The following is a 22955-nucleotide window of genomic DNA, read 5'->3' on the forward strand; positions in this document are numbered from 1 at the left end:
TGACGTTCGTATTCTTTTTTACGGATAATTTAATTTAACTCTATGATACCGTGTTGTCGAATTTTTCTTATAGCAATCAAGCCAATAACGCTGCCAGTTTAAAAATACGATTGGCTAAATAAGGATTATTGGACACCTATGTATCTTCTTGAGTACCAGATTCCCCAAGCACAAATGGAACTGCCAATCATGTCAAATATTTGGAGCAATTTGGATTAGATTTAGTCTTCTAGTATGCAGTCATTAAAATGTTATAGTTAATCTTTATTTTAGTTATTATTAATTGTGTATAGAATGCACAAGATGCGAATCTACAGTAAAATAAAAATCAATTACCTACTGCATTGAAAATATATCTTTTTGGATATTTAACTTTAACTATCAGATAAAATGTCAGAATAAAAACAAAACTCAGAATCTATTCTCCCTATAAAAAATGACATCTAAATAAAATATAACTTTTATTGAAAATTTTCAAAGAAACTTTCAAAGTCTACTGTAATACTATTTACAAATCTTCTGTCAGTTTCAATTAAGCTCAGAAGAAGCCAATAGGATGATTGACGTAACATCAGCATGTTTAGTTAATCGACTCAGGAAGAATTAGGTATGGAGGTATGTAGTTTTCCCTCTAACAATAAGAAATACTTCATTGACAAATTAATGTAGTTTAGGCTAAATAAGAAAAAGATTAAATTAAGACAAATTTTATTTAATTCAATAATTAACTAACAATGGAATTCTTTAATTTTAAGATATATTAGTGTTTTCACAAGTTTTGACCATAGTTGCCAAGTTATGTATCAATGACAATTATATAAGCACACAATTGAAAAAATTTATGAAAACCAGTAGCCAACATATTTTTAATGCAGATTATGTAAGTCTATGTTTATTGCATAACATTATGTCAAAACAAATCCACAAAATATAAAATATATTAGGTTGAAACATTTACACATCACAATTTATAAAAAGGACTTTTAACAAATTAACAGGTTAAATTAAACCACCAATACTGATTCTCATTAAATAAATAAATACCTGAAGTAAATTTTAATATTTTAGATACATGGATTATGGTTATTTGTTTGTAACCCAGGAGTTGGTCAGTAACCAAACATAAATGTTATTATTAAATGAGTAAATTGTAACTTGCAGCATTTTATTGTATACTATTTTTATTTATTTATTATTTCAAAAATTAGGTGTCATCATACTTAAGTGTTAAATACATAGTTTTTTTCAATGTGCCCATCGTGTTTTATGTTGGCGACTAGACATTACAACTTGAATACAAGGTCATTGCGTCGTATTTGTAATTTTGCAATATGTTATATAAAACAGCCAAATGTATATACAACATTAAGCATATAATTTTGTAAAATTATAAAATTAATAACTTTAAACATATTAATATCACAATAGTCCACCAACTCGATAGATCCCAATTCCTTAGTGTTCTGCTTTGTTAAGCAAAAACCAATATATACCAAACAAGAAACTTGGTGGACTGTTTATAACATCTTTTTGAGTAACATACTTCTTAATTTCATCAATGGTATATTCAACCACTTCAATAATTTCATCTTCTACACCTCCACCACTTGATACTTTCATGTCATCAGTAACTTCACAATAAAAGGCAGTTTGAAGGCTTGCTTGGGTTCCCACACCAGATCGGTAGCTACCTATTAGGTTGAGTGAATTTACCTGTACATTATAACCACATTCTTCCAAAACTTCTTCCCGGGCAATTTCAGCCAGTGAAAGATTTTTGTCAACGATACCTGCACACAATTCAATAGTAATTCCGTTCTCGGGTGGATATTTTTTTAAGTCAATTTGCTGGCCCAATTGTCTGTCTTCTAGAGGAATTAAGCCAATGTAAACAGCTGGCCGAAATTGTTTAACAAGTACCAGTACATTTCTGGTAATATTGAAAATTATTATAGCTACACTATCGTGAACAGCCAACAAATCCCATGTTCTTGCTGTACCGTTCTGTGTAAAATGCATAGTGTAAGGTTTCATGTAAATTGATTTTTCCAACGGTTTAACGACCACATTTGAAATGTTATCCATATTTTACTTCTTCATGAAATTAGGCTTACCGATTTAGAAAAACAGTAATAAAATTGTAAAGTGCAAGAATACCTGCCCCTGAAAAAATTCAAATATCTACTGCAGTCAATTTCATTACCATGAAGTTATGTCATTACCATAGATCAAAAGGGAAAATCCAATATGTGATCTTCTTCGTCATTTAAAATTAAAATTAACAATTCTCAACAACTCAAATCAAATCACAATTTTTCCATGTTCTCCTTGTGTGTGAAGTGACCGAATCCTCTTAGCAGATTTGCCTAACGGAAGTAAAGATGAAGAGGAAAAGAAATATATTCACAGAAAACAATAACCACACACTTTAGTGGTCTGTGATATATTATCACTGTTTTCTATCCCAAGTTATTCTGTGATTGTTTTATAGTTTGTAATACTCGTTTTCGTTTTTTAGTTTATTTGATAGCGTCCTTAATAATTCACAGCTAAAATTTGGTAAAAGTGTGAGTGAAATTTATACCGGTTGCGAATTGTAAAAGTGAATTATAGTAATTCCGATGTCCTCAACTTAATATCGAGTAGACGCCAAAGCCCTTTGGTAGACATTATTATGACATACAAACGCAGGTAAGTTTTTGCACTACTCCTTTTATGAAATATTCTGAATTTTGCGTAAATTTGAAAGATGTGACTTCTAATTTTGAAAATTTTGTTGAGGAAGGCAAGCTTGACTTGAATAAGTAATCTCTGGTAGGTAGTTGATTAGAATCGATAATTCAAAATTTTATTGACTTCGTTTTAGGCTATTAAAAATTTGCATAAGACCTCAAGAATTTTCTTGCTCCAGTTTAAGTCACAGCTAAACTTCGCTGTGCAATATATAATAAGTAACTCCTACCACTTTCGACCACACAGTGTTATGTATCTCAAACCTAAAATCTAAATAATGAGGATGCCGCTAGAAATCTTTATTTATGATAATGTACTTAAATTAGACCAGACAGATGTTAAGCGTTGACCTTCATTTAGACGAGCCATTGAACATATTTCTATAACAGCGCCCGCCAATTTTATTTTATTTATGCCGGTTTGGTCGGCCGTTTAAATTAATATGCAGAAGTATGTTGCATAAAACGCAACGCAATGAGAAACGGAAACGTTTAATTTAAATGTATTATTTAATAGGTAGGGTCGGTTATACCAGCACATTCGTAGAGTATCAATAACTACTCAATATATTCTGAAATTGACTTAATTATAGGTTTAATTAGTTTTAGAAAAATCCCTATATTTAAAAAAACCTACAAAACATTTTCATATTGAGGAACAATGCCAGTTTTCCAATGACATGCATCTTTACATCTGCTTATTGATATTAATTTGCCCTCGTATAGTTATTAAGTTCACCTACCGCCAAGTAAGTACTGTTATAAACAGCAGATGTGATGGCCATTTCTCGAATGGCAATAATCAGTCAAGGTGATGAGAAACGTCATCATATAAATCAAAATAATGATGGCATGCGTAGTATACACAATTTTAAGTAGGTATGTAATTGAGACTAAACACGTCTTGAAGTCTTATATTTGTTTCTCGGCATATGAATTTGCATTGCTTTAAAATTTAATTTTAAACCAAATATCAATGAAAACTGATCATCATTGAAAGCAAGATAATTTAAAGTTTTATATGTACCCACTTAGAGAGAAATTTTCTTCATAAACTTAACCCTTTGCACTCGTATATATGTCCTTTCGCGAGTACTTGAAACTTGAAAATCATTAAATAAAAAGTAATGGATTACACAAATAATAAATCTTGATGATAGAGGAACACAAATAAAATCTAACATTATCATTATCACTACCATTATCATAAAATAAATTTATACACAATATAAAAAAATTACATCCTATAATGTTGCAGTGTATGGTATGGTCTGTTCATAGATATACGAAAGTGACCAATTGCTTTAGAATGGACATAAAATGCAACAAGATTATTACCTAAACTTTCGAAATTTAAATTCATGTAAAATTGTGGTCCGTAATAGAAAATAATTTTATACCTACCTGTGTTTAATATTCTTTGGTTTGGTATACTACTTAGTTTAAATTTATTAGTAATCATTCTTATTTCGTGTGTAATACAGTGTGTGTTTAAACGTGTGCGAATTATGCAAAATATATGCGAGTCTAGTGCATCTCAGGAGATGCTCCCGCTCAAATGTAGAAAACACTATTCTACTGAGGCTAAGGAAGTTATAAACAATGTTTATTTGACTCCCATTGAACGTGGTCCAGCAAGCGAGCATCTTTAGAAAAAACGGCCACATTGACGAAAATTCCAACATCAACATTTCAGAGAGGAAAAAAAGAAGCGATGCTGACATTTTCTCGAGTGTAGATGAATATAATACGGCTTAAAATTTACCAGTTATACGAGGAACAAAGCGTGACTACATTAGATATCTTAATTAGGAGGCTTGAAAAAGATGAAACCGGTGTTAAATGTGGCACAACTACGTTATGGAAGTGCATTCAACACATGGGTTTTAGATTTTAAAACATTGACAAAAGGCAAGTTTTAATGGAATCTTTTAGAATTCGGAAATGGCGACTGGAATATCTAGAAAAAATTAGGATTTACAGAGAACAACAAAGGTCAATTATTTACTTCGATCAAACCTGGTTCGACACATTGATACCCCCAAAAAGGGTTGGGTTGACTCAACTGATAAGTGTATAACAAACGCGCCACCAAAAAGAGGTAAAAGAATAACTATTTTGCATGCTGGATTCCAAATGGACTTTCTTTGTCTGCGAAAAATATTAAAGATTTTTCTCTGGATTACCATGAAGACACCACCGCTGATTTATTTGAAAGTTGGTTTAAAAACAAACTAGTTCCAAACATTCCTCCTAATAGCGTCACTGTAATGCACAATGCAAGTTATCACAGTAGACAGTAGACTAAAGCCCCTTCCTCATGTGACACAAAAGCAACCAAAAGTATACCAAAAAGCAATTAATTGAGGTTCTACAAAGCTCGAACCTACAAAAGGAATACATCTGTGATAATTATGCAAAAAATCTAGGGCCTACAGTTTTAAGGCTTCCACCTTACCACTGTATATTTAATCCCATTGAACATGTTTGGCACCAACTGAAATCTGCCATTCGTCGTAACAATGTTTTTCCCAGTGTTAAATCCAATATCCTCAAACTTATAGAAACCGAAGTTTTTAACATCCCTCCACAAAGTTGAGCAAATTCTGTTAAACATAGAAAAAGCAGAACAATCGTATATCCATATTGCAAATAATATAGAACAAATAATAATTAGAACAGGCGATGATACCCATAGTGATACTGATGTATTATGTGAATAATTTTAAGTAATTTAAGTAGGTAATAAAAATAATTTGTAATTTTATTTTAGATTTAATAGATTTGATTAATAAAAGATTAGATTAATAAAAACATGGCTAAAGTCTTTGTTTAGTTTGCATATATAGACGAATCTTGGACCTTCAGTAACAAAAGCACCTACGAATGGGGCCTTTCTGTGAATTTTACCTTTACCAATTCAAACGGTTCCGTCGATCAGGAAATTAACGGACGTACGTTAAATTACTGTTCACGGGTATTTTCCTCAAATAATTACCGAATGTCCTCGGCACGGTTAATTAATAAAAGTGCATGGCGAACGGGTTCGAGGATTGGTTAATTTTTAAATCGTTGCCATCAATTAGTTTTGTTCGTATAACGTAAGTGGTGCGCGTTTTTTACTTTCTAGTTTGGCATTCCTTTACACGTCTCGAAAGTTCAAAGTTTTGATTAATATTTTATTTGGTAAAAGTTTAAAATATAGGCCTGAAAATTCAGTATTTTATAGTTTTCTAGTTTTTCGACATCGACCGAAAGTAATTCTGTGACTAGATTCTAAGATATCATGCACTCTATCCCTAAATATCGATTTTTTTAAAACTATCTTGAGAGCTATACATTTCCTGACGACTTTTTGTGATCAGCTTGTTGTGGTGTAGTATAGTGATATACCAAAAGTTTTATCTTCTTTGCACCCATTAGAACTTCTGTCAACAACATCGAAAACGCGCGAAAACTATAACGTCGAATACGTTTTTAAATCGTTCGCCGTAGAGTTTGAGTTAGCTGTTTTAGTTAAATATTAATGCTTTGCCAATTGTAATTTTAGTTTAGGCAACCTCTTGGTACCATACGAGAATGTAGGTTATAGGTGTAATTATAAAAGGTCAACCTACCTACTCCTAGTTGTTTTGTCCATCACGAAGGGTAAATCACTCATGAAATCTGGTGTACAAGCTCTGTGAAAGTTAAGGGGATAAAAAAATATTTTTTTCTGTTTTTCTTTTTTATTTGGCTTTAATTGCATTTTGTACAAGCTCTGTGAAAGTTAAGGTGATAAAAAAATATTTTTTTCCGTTTTTCTTTTTTATTTGGCTTTAATTGTATTTTTTTATCTACAGAAAATTGCTGACTAAAACTGAAACTGAAGAAAAAAATATAAACAAAATTTTCAAAAGCAGTTTTAAGTTTTTTGCTTAATAGTTGTTTAATTACGACGGAACGCATATATTTGCCGCGTAAAAAAAAATCAAAATGGGAGAAATCTGGGAAATCTTTGTAGAATTCGTAAAATCTGAAACCGGTGAAATCCGTGAATTTATGTCTGTTCAGCACATCCATGCTCCTAAAATCGTTCATCTTTTCTAACAAAACTTCCTCGATATAAATTTCACAGTTGTTTTCTATTAATCCTCGTCTACAAGTAGCTCATTGTCTGATTCAACTGATATCTCTTGACGTGGTTTTGTCTGACATAGGTTTCTCCATAAAAACATCCGCTTTGCCTCCCTGGCTAATTCCAAGTGAGAGTTTTTAAAATATATTTTTACCAGTAAGGATTGATGAATCACGTTAACGTCATTATAGGTTAAATGTGAAAAGTGAATAGTGAATAGAGGGTAGAAAAAAATAATTATAAATAAAAAACTTTTTAAGTTCTTTAATATTACACAGTACAGCTGGTCTGATTTCACCGAACTCTGCAAAGTAAACGCCAAAATGAATTATTGTTGGACCTGCGTGTGATATATAGTGGCAGCTTTTAGGTTAGGTAGATACGTGGAAACCGTGGAATCCTGCAATATGTTTCACAAAATTATTTTAATAAATTTTATCGAATCGTAATAACTTATTTATTTCTTTACTTCGACCTACCCATATTAGAAATTTTAATATCTCAATATATGGGTTAACTCAAAAACTATTGACCTAAAATTGAATTGAAATTGTTTGAGTAAACCTCGGAGGAAATAGTTTGTCCAAATATTGTGTGATGCGCTATGCATATTATCGTCCAAACGTGTTGGTATTAAACTTTTTGTCCTTTTTAAAGTGTACAAAATATTCCAGCTCACACGAGTTTCCATCATCCATCGACGTTTATTTGCTTTGCGCAACAAAATTGACATTTTTATATTTGAAAATAAAAAAGTTGTGGCATGGGACGTTAATTGTGGGACAGCCTGTATAAAGATTTGATAATTGGCAAGGATGTAGCTATTACGACTTTGAGAAGACTTTTAACAATGTTTCTTTACAAACTCCTTCTAAAATTAGATAATACTGAATCCTTCCGTTGGCAACTGTTATCCATGAACGTGTTAATACTGTAAAACAAATTTATAGTGTTTCTTAAAAAAAAAACTGTACTTCCTGGAGAATATAGCGCCCCGATAGGGGTGAGCGTGTAGATAGAAATATGGAGAATAGGTATACTTATCGTATAAGGTTTCCTCTTTTCCGGACATCATTTTTCTCTGTACGCAAAAATTACGTTAATTACTTTTTTCCTAAATGACTCATAAAATTGCTATGCTCTGACGATAATGATAACTTGCAAGTAGTGCCGGAAACCGGCTGATAATCATAAAGCTGAACGCCCGCACCCTTGATAAGAAAATTGTAATTGTAATACCAGCATATATGGAAGGTTTATCGTCGATGTTAGCGTTAAAAGGGAAGCGCACGTCTTTCAAGTAAAAAATTGGGAGCACCTTATATACAATGTAAGTCTCTACTCTAACTTGAATTAAATCCGTTAATTCAAATAGGTTTTTTTTTAGTTGTGATTTGATAAAATAGCGTCATTTCGCAAATTTGGGACACGATAATTTTTACCATTTTTGTGGTAAACGTTTAGGGACTAATTGCATATTTTAGATATATTACGCATATTTGCACATATTTACAATAATTGACCACATAAAACTAGAAAGTTATTCCACGTATAAACTACATGTGCCTAATCAACAACGACCGTAGTAACTACTTTGAAAGTCAATTGCTCGAGGTTCAACAGACAGCTTAAACAACTTACTAACAAATTTGCTGGCATGCTTTATATCTTAATATACAATAAATGAAGTAATTTTTTTAGAGATTACCGAAAAAAAACAGACGACTGAACTTGCTTTAATAAATTTAGTCGATCAAAAAAAAACATAAAGTGTGGTGCACGCTGAGTTCGGGAGTGCGCCACATCTATCTTTTTAAAATATTTACGCAGCGTTGCGAATACCCAGCACACAGAAAATTCAAATGAAACTCCATCTATATTGTTCGAGTAACTTATGTTAGCATTTCTCAAGGCCTTAATTAAAGCTTAATATCTTTTTTATTTTATTTTGTACGGGTTAGCTAATATATCTCAATAATCAATGCATTACTTCGCTGGTAAGTTGACTTATTTTTAAAAAAAATGAAAATATTTTTAAAAAAAATGTAATGATGTCAAGAAACTGGTTGGAAATTAAGGCGTATGAAAATGAGCGCTGAAAGATGTCAGTGTTATGATGTGGCATAGTTGTTTGGCATTATTTTTAATATTAGGACAGTGATCTGCAAATATCAGAAGTACAAATAAGGAAAAGCAGGAAATCCAAAAGTTAAGTATGATTTGAGACGATTAGAACCGTAATGTCGTAGTTTAGCCACTAAAAGCACTAAAACAGAACTCGTAATAAGAATACATTAGTTGAAGCTGTCGACATACCAAACGCTTTGCGAAAACCACACTTAGTATTGGGAATGATATTATTTTTTGTACACAATTTGAAAAAAAAAAGTATATTACTCTCCATAATTTTTAATATAACCCTCAACGTGAATAACCCTTTCTATGTGGACCTCAAAACAACACGATATAATCTTTTTTTTAAATTTTTTCTGTCTCAAATGAATATTATTACATAGCATGTGCGAGTTATCTAGAACATTCATGTCATGTCATTTGCACCTGTTATCAACTGATGGACGTCCACAGGGGCAAAGACGCGTTCAGGCTGAACTCCTTTTATCATAATTATCCTACCCGAAAAAGTGACTTCCTTCGCCACAAGAAACTTATATAGTATACTAAAAGCCAAAAAAATTTGTTGAATCTGTGTATAATAAACTACCATCAAATGTTAAGGCACTGAGTAATAAAAAATTAAAAAAAAAACTGTTTCTTCTCCATCTTTTTTTTCACTATTGTATTACTAATTGTATTATTGTTAAGGCAGAAAGTAGTCAATAAAGAATATATTTATCTGTCTATTATATTACAAGAACAAAATAAAAAAAAAAACGATATTTTCCAAAATAGCCTCTTTTTTAAATATTTTTTTACAGATAAATTAAATAACTTTCGTTAATTGATGTATTTATTATTTGTGAGGCAGATGCTAATCCCCAGGATGAAAATTTGGCAAAACTCATTAATAAAAAATATGATGCGATGGAACGATAAATAATAAATAAAAAAGTTATTTTCTCGATTGCGTGAATTCACAAATAAAAATGTATGTAATTTTTGAGTGTTGGGTATATAAGAGCAAACGATAACCTCTCGGCGAAGGTCGTACCCGTTAATTAAACTTTTTTTGCACGCGTTTTAAGAAATCACCAAGTTAATGCCACGATTTGGGTCAGATTAGGCCGATTTCGTACAACGCTCCGATGCGCCGGTAATTCTTTTCCCCCAATGGCTGAAATTACCGGCGAATTATATCAACAATAACGTACACTGCCTGTCTACGGTGGTTAGTATACTACCTCCACGTTCGTTTCGTCACGAACGGTAATTATTATTGTTGGTTATTTTCTATTTTGCGTCGCGATACCGTGCGGGCCGCGTCGAGCTTTTTTATCGGTCGGAGCGGAATTTTGTAATAGTCGGAACATTGCGTTAATTCGATTTTCGACGCGTTCGAATATGAAAGTGATGATAATGAGTGACAATGAGACCGGAAAACGCAAAGGAAACTGTTTGGTACAGTGTGCCCACACCATCTCGTTTTTAGTAAGTTTTCCCTTAGCCTCTGATACTCTGATATTATATCCGTTAATGATCGTAAATATATAAACTGTTATGCTAAATAATTGCAAAATCAGTCCATGGGCCAGCAGATCTGCAAAGCTACAAAAGAAAGGCTGTAATAGGTCTACTGTCGGACCACTGCCGGCTTAAGTGGCATCTAAGGCGAATGGAACTGGAAGAATACAAGAAGAGCAAGAAACGGGACACGTGTGCTATGCCAATGTGAAGGCCTGTCTAGAGCGTAATCCGGAGGGTACGATTTACACCAAGGAGGTACTATCGAAGCTGCGGAATCTAATCACAGAGACGAACCTAGATAAAGCATTGTAGTGATAGAGACACTCACAATAAATTTGAAATTGTAAACTTTTGTATTTCTAAAATTTCACATTTACCAAACATTTTAAAGATTTAAGATAAACTTTTTTATCGAGGTATTTATAATTTTTTTGCTGACCTGTGCAAAAATATTATAACGGAACACACCATCATAAGAAACCTGCAAAATCTATTCTAATAGGGAAATTTAAATCCTCTTTGACCTGTTGTGACGTCAATTCGCTCGTAATTTTAGTCTTGATCCTGTCGCTTCCTTTTGTTATCTTGTGTTTAGTATCAAAAAGAAAGTTTTGAAATTGACCGAAGCCGATTTTTTAAAAGGCCAATCTGATAATTTACCTTCAGTGAATATGTTCATGGTGACATCCTACATACAAGACACCGAAAGTTTTTTTTTGGTGACGTTCGAGGTTTTAAAGCTAAAAGGTATGTTCATATAAAAAATTTAGCCACTAGTTTTAAACCAATATAATATTGTAATCAGCCCAAAGTTAAGGCTAAAGTGACACCTCAACATAATGTTAACAAAAAACAATCGTTTTCTGGTAAACGAATAAAAAATTTAACTAGCGCGTTACGGGTTTTACTCAAACACGATGGCACGATTTGTAATATTGTTTTTGTGTTGCTTCCACTATTATCGTGTAAAGCGCACTAAGGACAAATACAAACTGGCGTAGATTAATTATAAACACACTTTTACACGAGCCGAAAATAACAGTAAATAATATAATTCTCGTCCTATAACCTGAGAATATCACAGCGGTACGACGTCACAATCAATCCCGCTTGTTTAGTTTCTTTTTAAAGGAATGGTTATTTATTGCAAATATTGGGTTTTGAGTTTTGATTTTTGGGATGCGTTATTTCTATACATAAACAAATGTATTAAAGAAATTTAAAAAAAAAATTCAATTTCCCTATTCTCAGTACCTTTTTGTTTGTAGGCTAGTTCAGAAAAGTGTAGAGTAATAAAAATTCCTCCCAGTTCCGGTCAATTTTAAATAGACTGAGTTCTCATTTTATTTAATTAGTTAATTATAACCTCAAGAGATGACATGGCGAATAATATTGTAATTTGGTTTCTGTATGTATTATTTGTATAAAAATAAGAATATCTAATACCATGTAACTGGTGATCCACTATAAATGTTGCACCCCATCACTTTGTTATTAAAATTTATAGAAAAAGTTTAATACAAAAGTTGTAGGCTTTTTAAGTTGGAATGATATTATTTCATAATAGTAAAGGCGCTTTCACACTAATTTCAAAAATATGTAACATATAACAAATAATATCTGTAATTTTTTACATTAAAGCCAGGATTCACTTTGTCGGCCGTACATCACCATGGCGTCCCACGCCACGTCTTTCGTTTAGTTATGACAGCTGTCGCATATCAGGCTGTTATTATTGTTCAAACTATGACTAAAGATAATGTTTTCACTTGACAAATAATTCTAAATATTTTCGCTGTATATAAAAAACTAAGATAAGGTTTGACGCTTAGCATTTTGTAGACATATGTTGCCATATAACGAGCTAAACTTTGGTGTGCTAGTGCTAGTGAGGATGTTTCCAAATAACTATCTAAACTTCCAAACCATCTGGTTTGAATATTGAATTCCAGTGATTCCTAGTCTAGGCTAAGCTCGCATTGCCCACGCTTTTTTCATAATATTTTATGGATTGACGGATTGACTGTCCCGGCAGATAGATAGATAGATAAGTTATAAACGGTATCGACTGTATATTCAGGAAAATGGAGAAAACATTCAAAATCTACCCCAAGAATCCTAATAAATGGATTAGTGTTTATATATTTGTATTATCTATATATTTTTTATGTAATATGTTCGCTCACCGTATTCGCCTTTTCGTCAGTTTTTTATATAACACTTTCAAATTTTTCGTCAATTGAAAATATCATTCTTCAATATATATTATCAATTATTGGTTTCCAAAATAAATGAGGGGGGTGGGGGGTAACATTTATAACGGATCACTACATGCATAATGTCTACTTTTGCCATTTGCCATTTTCATTGTCAAATTAAAACGAAAAATTTTTGGTGTTTGCGCACTCTCAGATTGGAGTCGTTCCCCATAGTACATTTATCGTTTTCCAAATAAATTCAAATATCTACGTACGACTAATATACCAGAGCCTGTATAAAAAATTACACGTTTTGTTTACAAAATGAACCACGCTTTGACGTTGAAACGTGATTCGCGAAATTGGTTCACGTTTTCATTAAATTTCTTTTCGTTTTAATCGCACTTAATACCGTTCAGTTTTAAGATACAGTTGTCGGTACAATCTTGTCGGTCTCGCGTATGTCGATTAGGTGGTAGAATGGGCGTAGTTGCCTCTAGTGATAAGTACAATGTAAGCGGCGCTGCGCTAGAGAACAAACGGAGGTATTTTCGCAAATTTGCGAGTTTTATTGTATCTGTGAGTATTTTTTTTTTAGGCTGCGTCCTATTTTTTAAAATTTTTCGGGAAAATACATATTAGAGCAATCTGAGACCGGTGAGAATTTTTGTTTTTATCTACTCACAATTTCATTTCGGGATTCAAGAATAGAGGACGTTATGAAAGTTCAAAGAAGAAAAAATTAAAGAAAAACTTTCAATACAAACTATATTTAATAAAACAAATTCAATAATGTATTTTTTTTGCTGTTGTTGACATCGTTGAATCAAACATGAAGCTTGTGATTGTCTGAAATATTATGGATCTAAGTTAATTTTTTAAATATACTTGACTTCGAACGCAAGATTAATTTTCCCAATGGCATTTTGCTGAATTTTTTGAAATAAAAATACTTTACCCCTGTACAGAACTTATTTTTGATGACTTACCGTGTATACCGTTTGACTTAGTGACTAGTGCATCTAAGAATTTTATGTTGGCGGATCTATAAGTAAAAAAAATACCATACGTTGCGCGCTTTAGTGATGACACTGTAAAAGGCGAGTGAAAGGAATTTATATCTAGTTTTTTATCTAATTCAATCACGGTTCTGATATGTCATCAAATTTTTGCACTTTTTCTTATCTTTCTAAAATACGATGACAAATGCATATTGGAATCAACGGCAAAATTCCGTTTTCTGTTTTCCAAAGAATAGTTTTTTTGAAATGATCCGCCGCGTACCCTTTTCGTATTTATTTTCAGCAATGAATGAATGTACGATAAAATTTTGTAGGTTGTTTGCAAACATGGTATTTATCTTTTATTCGGCAAAAATTCCGTTTTCTCTTTTCCAAAGAATAGTTTTTTGAAATGGTCCGCCGCCGTATCCTTTTCGTATTTATTTTCAGCAATGAATGAATGTACGATAAAATTTTGTAGGTTGTTTGCAAACATGGTATTTGTCTTTTATTTGGCAAAAATTCCGTTTTCTCTTTTCCAAAGAATAGAATTTGCTATTTGGTATATATCTGGCGAATTTGGTTTCCCTACGAACAATATAAAAAAAAGTGCGTATTACTTTCCTCTGGCTATTTTTTGTTTTTGAAAATATTGCTGCGATATTGCAAACCATTTTCACTTTTCACAAATGATATAGAACAGTCCAGTCAAAATAAATCATGTAAAATGCAAGCGGTCATACCTGATAATGTCACAATTACAGGTCAAAAGTAGGTAATGTAGTAGTTCTTGGTGGGTTTTGGTGGTTTATAAAATCACTAACATATTTAACAGTATTCATTATTTTTTGTTAAGCTCATACTTAGTTAAATCAACAATAATTGAGGATCTGTTAACCAATTCACTGGTGACATACAGAAAATTTGCAAGTCTTCGATTTTAAAATGGCTTGGGTTGACGTCATTAAGACGATATACCTTTCCAATATGTTAACACATATACCGGATGTATCTCGGGCCTTGGGAAAACTTGCGAAAAAAAGTTATCTTTAAAATATTACTCTTGAGAGTTTATGCATGACGATAACCTTAAAGGCACTGCTACTGGGGTTGAATGTTTAATACCTGCAAATACCCTTGCAGGAATTATCGCATTTGCAAGGTATTCAAAAAGTATGGCAATGATGTCAACGCCTTCTCCAACTAATTATTGTATAGTTTATTATGCAACAAGGTTTGTTTGTTATGTATATTTGTTCTGAAACCAGTAGTTTCTGAGTACATTTTTCCAAAAGGGCACGGGGTATGTTAGAATAGGAAGTAGAAAAAAACAAACGCTGCTGACACAAAGTTTTTTCTCATAATTTCTGAAAATTTTCCTATCCAAATAGTGCTACTTAAACCCTGTTTTACCGTTGCATTTTTTTTTAATATGTTTATATTTTAAACGACCCACTACATGTTATTCCGATAACCCAAGTTGATATTCAAATAAAAGCATCATTTCTTACCAGTTGTGGCGAAATAGTTTAAACAAAAAAAAAAACGAAATTCGTTAAAAGTTATGATGTAGCTATTTTAACACGAAGGGGCAGTTCTAGAAACTTGACAATAATTTCTGGCAACTTTTCATTGCCCCGGTACATAAAATTGAGGTAAAAGCGCATATTAACGTCGCATAACAAGAAATCCTAGAGCGCACAACCAACCTCTCACATTAGAAATCTATTGGTATGAGTAAAAAGGATTTAGTCTGGGGCGTGTCTTATTTAACAAATTCAATAGTTTCATAGATTTTTCTATGATAACTTGCATAATTTTCAATTTGTGTACAATTTAGGTAATTTCTATCATAATTTTCATCAAACAACGGAAAAAGCGGAGAAACAAACGACCATTGTAAGCGTTTAATAACAGCGATATTTTTGTTCCAGTTTCATCACTTGAAGTCCAACCATGACCTGAAAATGCTGCGATACTCCGAAATACCAAGGGATATTTCTGGAGATAGTCTTGCCACGCTTAAAATCTCCGAGGTATGAAATAAATATTTACGTCAGCTTTGCGATGAGAAAATGATGAAACGCAGACGTTTGACACGTTGATTACGTACTATTACGTTAATATCGAACCTTAGGATTTATTAGCAAAAGCGTTTAATCAGCGCCAGGATTAAATTGGTGTTAATGAACAATAATGAAAAATAAGGTTTAGCGTTGTGTCAATTTAAATCTAAATCTTAACGACAATTAGATCTGTACTAAACCTAGGCTGGTTATACCTTTAGTTTTTGCCGTATCTGAGATCATAAAAGATGCAGATTTTTTCATTTTGAAAGTGACACCCTGGTGTGCAGAAATCGTTATTTATTATTTTGAGGCAAATATACAGCGAAAAAAAGTTTCACAAATCGCAAAGAAAAGACAAGACATGTTAATTCAGGTCCACCTTAAACTCGCTGTATCTATAGATCTCAAACAAAATTTGGTTAGTCTATTGGTATAGTTTGTCTAGTTTGTCTTATTTCTTGAATATTTTAGTTTTACCTCATCCTACCTAATGGACAACATAAATTTTGCAAAGTCATTGGCGGAGATACTGGAATATATGTCTACCAGTCGCACCCAATGTCATATTTTTTCAATTCGATTGAACACAGGTTGGGTGCAGACTTAGCAGGGATTATTGCGTTTTCTCCTGCTATGATATAAATCATTTTCTCTAGAATAATTTATGCAAACACGCATACTGTTAAAAAATTAACACTTAAAAAATTGAATGTATTTTAACTGACACAATAAACAAGTATTCCTGTCAAACCTCTGTAACCAAAACTACGAATTTTAAAAGACGTATAATGTACCCATTGGCGTAAAAGTTGAGGCACAAGTCACATACATACTACCCAGTATCTACGGTCCTGGCTTTCCAAAAAACAACTTTTTTTCAAATAAAATACCAAGCATATGTAGCTTATGAATTTTCAGTTGGATTGGCTTAAGAAAAACTCGAATATTCAATAAAAAATATAGGCGATTTCAACCCTATATCATTGGTAAAAAGATTTTTTTTAATTTTTAAACCTTCCTTATTGCAGAATCCCGAAGATTTCAAGATCAGCTCATACTCAAAGGACTCGAATAACCTGTCTGTAATTTTTAACCCTCGTAGTACAAAAACGGCCGACAATAAATGCAGGAAGATATCGATGCCGTCGGTGTCTAGCGGCCCGGGGCCCCCCGGAACCTACGGGTAACCTCTTTAGTTCCGTTTAAAAACTTTTTCTTTCCCGTTTCCTTCTTTATCCGAAGCACCGCCACTCTTTTCTTCCAGAAACTGTCTGGCACCCGTATCCACGCACGTCAAATCTAGCAGCTTACCTAATCACGCTTCCGCTCGGTGGTGTAGCCAGAACTATAGCTGCGCCGTTTTCGATATACTCAGGATACCACCGGAGGACTTTGCCGCGCAACTCACGCTACTGGACCTGCCGGTGTTCCTCGCCATCCAACCCGACGAACTTGCCAATTGCGGATGGATCAAAAAGAACAAGCTCAGCGTGGCGCCCAATGTGGTCGCGTTTTCACGACGCTTTAATCACGTGAGTTTTTTCTTTCGAGCTTCCTGCTCCGCGTCACGGCCCTGAACCGCACTTTTCCGTTCGCAGATCAGTTTTTGGGTGGTGCAGGAGGTACTGGCTTGTTCGAATTTAAAACAGCGCTCGGAAATGTTGACTTATTTCATAAAAATCTCCAAGAAGCTGTACGATTTCAACAATCTGCATTCGCTGTTCGCCATTATTTCAGCCTTGCAAAGTGCCTCCGTTTACAGGTAACTTTTTATACTGGTGATATATGGAGAACCGGAAATATATTTTTTAGGTCATGCGGCTTTTGAAATATTAAATTTTTGTCGTTTCTTTAAAAAAGAAAATAATAAATTTTGGGTGCAAAACTCAGTAAAAAAAATAGTTAAAATAGAATAGAATGTGAATTGTTATTAGTTAACCGTAGACCAGGATTATTGCTGTTTCACGACAGATTCTAAAGTTTTAGGACTTGCATATATGATGGTCTACTTAATATTTATTTAAACGTTTTCGAGATTCCAATCGAAATTCAACAAGCGGACATGTATGAAAATATAAAGTTTAGCCTGTTTTTGTGTGTCACATGAGAAATTTTAATTTTAAACAACCCCGTATACGAGGGAATCAATTTGACTGCAGAATTCTGTCACACATCTTCTAAAATATTTTTTAGTTCGATAGAACATACTCCAATCCCAAGTACCTAAATTTAAAAAAAAAATGCATTTTCGGTTTCTGTAAACACCTAATTCAGCGCGTGGTTAAATGAGGTCCTGCGTTCAGTTTTATTTCTTAAATAAGTATTTCTCAATAAGTAAAATTATGGAAAAAATGGACCCTCAATAGGAATAAGTAAAAATAATTTATTATGCGTTGTCATTCCTAATAAAAACCACATTAAGTGTAAAAAATGTAACACGCATTAAAAAAGCAGACGTCAAAGAATAGGTTTTGTTTTTGCATAATTTTTGAACATAAATTTGAACTATTCAAAAAAAATTCAATTCACTTTTGCACACAAATTAACAAGAAGTAATTTAGGTGGGAACTCCTTATTATTCAAATCTTAACTGTTTAAATGATAATGTTATTTTGATACTCATAGGAATAATGGAAATAATAAACTGTGTTTGGAAAATTTTGTTGTATTACAAAAAAATATTTTTGGCCAGCTCTCTAAGTCTGTATAATTAAGGAAAATTTTACCCACGAAAAAAAGTTCAAAGTATGTTCACGTGAATTTTTTATGTTAGGAACTTTTAAACTCTTACGACAAAAAAAAACTGAATATTTTTCTAATATTTTTTATTAGTATAGTTGCCCGTTATTGATCGTGTTTTGTATGGGCATCTTATCTATTCCAACGTATAAATTGCAAACCTTTCTTTTAGGTTATCTAAAACGTGGGCTTGTCTGCATAAGAAAGATAAGCAAACTTTCGACAAATTAGCGGAAGTCTTCTCGGATGCGAATAATTGGGCAAATTTACGAAGTCACATTGAAAGTCTGAAGTTGCCTTGCATACCGTATTTAGGTTAGTAAATTTGACACCACAATGAAAACCTTAATTTATGTCAAATCGTATTTTAGGACTGTATTTGACTGATCTTGTATACATCGACATGGCCCACCCACATTTGGGCGGTTTAGAATCTCAACAAAGAAGTCTAAAAATGAACAACATACTCAGAATTATTTCTAATTATCAACACTCAGACTACTCACACCTTGCGAAAATTCCTCATATTATCGACTACCTAAACTCAATTAGATATATTGAAGAGTTACAGAAGTTCGTGGAAGATGACCAGTACAAGTAAATCTTCAGCAGAATTCGTAATGAATTTTTCTATTTATCCATGTAATGTCGTCAGATTGTCCTTAAAACTTGAACCTCCGTCACCAGCGCCTAGTACATCGAGTTGTAGTTCCAAGGAATCGGTGGTGGTGGACCCCACTGCCCTAGCTTCCCTGAATCTATCGCCAGCTAAAGCTTCGTCCGGTTCGTTGAGGCTTCAGGCGGCCACAACTAGCGGAAAATTTATGCCGGGCCATCGAAAATGTCGTAGTTTGGGAACAAAGTAAGTTTCCATAATTATTTTTTATTGAATGGTTGCCACCGTGGTTTTCATTTCCATACATTTTGTCACGTTATATTTAACCTCGGTGTTCAAAGAATTTAGCTTAATTACGTTTTTTCTATTAAAACAGAATAAAGTAATTTTAAAATTCTTATTAAAATAAAAACAACGAAAAATGTAATTATGTTGAAATTGTTTTTCAGTTTAAATAATTATAACATTTTCCGGCAGATTATTAAAAACCAACTCTTTCTTTAGAATTCACTAATTGATGGTAATCTTCTCAAATAAAAATACATTTTCGTAGACATACCTTTGTAATATTAACTTGAATGTTGGTTTTATATTAACCGTTCCTGAAATATTGTTTTGCTATTCTTCGATGCATTATTATTCATATTATTGTATTGCTTTTCATACAACTATAGGCACATGTGCAATTTAAGAAGTTTTGCAATTGCAAATATTGATTCGGGTTTCAATTGCAACAATAACAGAGAAACGAAAACTAGCAACGAATTAATTAACCAGCGATGTCCATTCAAAATTAAATTCGTTTCATAGATTTCGTAGCACAAGTCTTCCTAGAAATTTCCACACATCCGGGTATCTATCCACTGTTTTACCCCGGCGGTAAGTCGTGAAAAGCGTCTTGTGCTTTTAATGTCAGTAGGTTAATATCAATAAGTTGCACACGTTAAGGAAAAAGCACGAACATTTACGATCCCTTGGGATATTAGATAGTTAGATAGATCTGCCAGTTTATAATTTCCATGCATCATTTGTTTTTACTTTTAGGTTCTGCATATGTGATTTTTTTTTCTAAATTAACATTTACGGCATGCAATTTTGCTATTCATCCATTGAGAAAACAGTCGAGTATTTTGTGTCGGTTACAATGAGACACTTTTTGTTTAGTATATTTAGCAAGATGCAACAGGTTGGCAGTTTCGACCCAAAGGATTTACCAAAGACGCTACACTTGCTGGACGATTCAGAAATCGAAGACTCGAGAATGACAGCGTTGAATCAGGCGAATTTGCCTTCTCCTACAAACGAACTGCCTTTGCAGGTGTCCCACAGCACAGAAGAGAGCACAACTCTTTTGTCAAGGTAAAAATAATCAACAATTTTACTTGTTTTGTTCTTTAAGGAATCTCTTAATATTAAACATCCCAAAATTTATATCATCAAATCTGGATATTTAGACCATTTGCCTAATTTTGTCATAAGGATGGTTATTGGTTTGGATAACAAAAAAGATTTTCTGATGATTATAATAGGAATTTCCTTCTACTGAAAGTTAGGTTCAACACTTTTTAATATGAATAACTTCTCAGATGTGCCTTTTTGAAATATAAATACTATTTTTGTATGTTTTACCATGAATTAAAGTATTTGTTTATGAACTGCAATTATCAGAATCTACCTAATTTTTTTTTATTGTATGTAACTAAAACTAACCAATCTTACAAATAAGTAACACAATAAAAACATCAATTAATTTAGAACATTATGTATTAAATTACAAACAGAATTTCTGGTTATATGTTATTTTTTGAAGCTTTGATAATAAAAGGTGTTTGTGGAAGCACAAGAATTCAGAAATAATAATATTTTTTTCAGTGGCTGCTTTTTTTGAAAATAGTGATGCAATTATTTTATTAAAACAAGTGAAACAATTGAAAACAACTGTTTAGAGAAAAAGCACTAGTGTTGATGAGGCAGTTTCTTTGTTTCATAATATTGTCTAAATTTGGTTCCTAAATATGGAACTATTGTTGGCGAACCATTTATTAAATTAGAAGATGTTATTTTTAAGTAAAAAACAATTTTGTATAGAAAACAAAAAGAAAATAATTGTAAATTGTATCAGTTCCTTTATGTTATCCAAAATATCTATTTTTAGCATCTACCAATTTTTTTTAAGATTATCGGAAGATGTTACCAGTTCAAACGAAAATCTCTGTCCGATGCAAGGTTGTGTTAGAAGGAAAACCATATTGAAAGAAGGAAGAAAACCGACGGTCGCATCATGGCAGAGGTATTGGCTTCAAATTTGGGCCAATTCTTTAATTTATTTTTCTCCAAAATCATTTAAAGGGTAAAGTGTAATTATGTTCATATTTTCGGATTTAATTGCCGAAATTCTAGGCACTTGAGATCCGATTTTAAAAGTGATCCTTGCAAAATGGTGTCACTGCTGGGATGTCAAATAGTCTGCGAAGACGCTACTACAGCGTATCAAGACACTTTTCAGCTTGTTGATCATCACAAAGGTGAGTTTGTCTAACGCATAACTGAATTTAATAACTTTCATTTTTGTAGTAATTTATTTAAATTATTTAAATATTTTAATTAGAATAATTAAAGTTTCTTTGTTTTACAGGGAACGTGTACAAATTTAGGGTAGGGAACAAGACTCAGGTTGATCGGTGGCGTCATTTTTTGGAACGGGCAGTTAATGGGGAACCGACGCCTTTACCCAATAATCTTATGTCTTTTGAGTGATATGTATGTTGATATTTAATTTATAGTCATTAAGAAATCTCATTTATTTTGTACATTGCTCGCATTTACTGTTAAACGTTTTTTTACTGTTACATTTTGTATTTTATTGAGAATTAAATACCGACGATATAGCAAGGTACTGAGTGTTTTTTTGTTGATGGAAACATGCGTTCTGGATCTTTCAGCAGTGAATGGCTTCATTACCAAAGCAGTTTTTGATTTAAAAAAAAAAAGTGAATTTAGTTGAAGACTGGCTCTAACCAGAACTTATATAATTTCTTTTTTATTTCAATATTGAAGGCTTTGGAAAATTTTGTTTCAAATTAGAACTTGCTTCACCTTATTTTTTTAATAAATAGCTTATTTCACTCTGATCATTTTTTTAAATTTGTTTTTTTGGTATTTTTCAACTTTTTTAACTAATCTGTTTTATTCTAATTTTAAAAATATTCATTTCTTAATATACATTGAGTTGCAATAAAGTAGTTGGATAATCCTCTACTTAATAATTCTGCCACAAGTATCATAGAGCATATGGTGGTTTTCAGGGTAAGCCATCCAAAAATAAGCTTCGTGCCAAATTTCAGTGCTCATAATTTGTTAAATCACTCTAATGGGTGGCAACAAGTTAAATATAACAACTCGAAAATTACCTATGGTTGACTACAGAAATATTTTGATTTATATAATTGAGGAGAATAAGTAAACAGAGACTAATGTGAATCCAATAAAAATATACCTATTGCGAATGGAGAATAACAGATTGTTAGAAATTTATGCAGTGAGCTTCTGTTACTCCATTTATATTGCTCAATGAAATAAGTATTTCTCACATTAGTTGCGACTGCCTCTTTAAAGCAAAGCAAAGGAATAAAAGGAGAAACTTACAAATTTTCAGAAGTGCTGCAAAATGTTCCAAAATTGCACTACTATCATAATAACTAAAATACAATTATTGGAACAATTTAGCACATTTGACTTGGAGATTTTATTTAAGAAAGATTTTAAATGTTGCTCCCATCTTAAGTTAAAATTTTTCTCAATATTCTTGAACATTTTTTTTGTAATACATGGAGATACAAAC

The 22955-nt window shown here is 32.4% G+C and overlaps 2 protein-coding genes across 9 annotated transcripts; one reads left to right on the forward strand and one right to left on the reverse strand.

Moving 5' to 3' along the window:
* Nucleotides 1-690: 690 nt before the first annotated feature.
* Nucleotides 691-2214, reverse strand: LOC132698192 (uridine diphosphate glucose pyrophosphatase NUDT14-like). Its single transcript, XM_060664127.1, has one exon. It carries the CDS (start codon nt 2083-2085, stop codon nt 1456-1458), a length of 630 nt encoding a protein of 209 aa, XP_060520110.1. The 5' UTR covers nt 2086-2214; the 3' UTR covers nt 691-1455.
* A 238-nt stretch (nt 2215-2452) lies between these two features.
* LOC132697969 (ras-specific guanine nucleotide-releasing factor RalGPS1) lies at nt 2453-22010 on the forward strand. 8 transcript variants are annotated; one of them, XM_060663773.1, is made up of 13 exons: nt 2453-2691; nt 15625-15726; nt 16788-16942; nt 17024-17291; nt 17358-17521; nt 18671-18813; nt 18870-19095; nt 19154-19360; nt 19925-19993; nt 20279-20473; nt 21270-21464; nt 21515-21639; nt 21750-22010. In XM_060663773.1, the coding sequence occupies exons 2-13, from the start codon at nt 15658-15660 to the stop codon at nt 21869-21871; spliced, it is 1938 nt and encodes a 645-aa protein (XP_060519756.1). In that variant the 5' UTR covers nt 2453-2691; nt 15625-15657; the 3' UTR covers nt 21872-22010. The 8 variants fall into 8 exon arrangements, with proteins under 8 accessions (XP_060519756.1, XP_060519757.1, XP_060519751.1 ...); XM_060663774.1 differs by lacking the exon at nt 2453-2691 and adding an exon at nt 7931-8179; XM_060663768.1 differs by lacking the exon at nt 2453-2691 and adding an exon at nt 9883-10455.
* Nucleotides 22011-22955: the final 945 nt, after the last annotated feature.

This window comes from Cylas formicarius, unplaced genomic scaffold (genome assembly GCF_029955315.1).
Source record: "Cylas formicarius isolate icCylForm1 unplaced genomic scaffold, icCylForm1.1 PGA_scaffold_2__14_contigs__length_35257938, whole genome shotgun sequence".
In the NCBI taxonomy this organism is placed as follows: Eukaryota; Metazoa; Arthropoda; class Insecta; order Coleoptera; family Brentidae; genus Cylas; species Cylas formicarius.

Bases quoted from the DNA above. Each gene is read 5' to 3' on its own strand.
- LOC132698192 (XM_060664127.1), bottom strand. From the start codon at position 2,085: ATGGATAACATTTCAAATGTGGTCGTTAAACCGTTGGAAAAATCAATT.
- LOC132697969 (XM_060663767.1), top strand. From the start codon at position 13,170: ATGGGCGTAGTTGCCTCTAGTGATAAGTACAATGTAAGCGGCGCTGCG. The intron at 17,292-17,357 runs GTGAGTTTTTTC...TTCCGTTCGCAG, and splicing joins TTTCACGACGCTTTAATCAC to ATCAGTTTTTGGGTGGTGCA. The intron at 19,994-20,278 runs GTAAGTCGTGAA...CTTTTTGTTTAG, and splicing joins TCCACTGTTTTACCCCGGCG to TATATTTAGCAAGATGCAAC.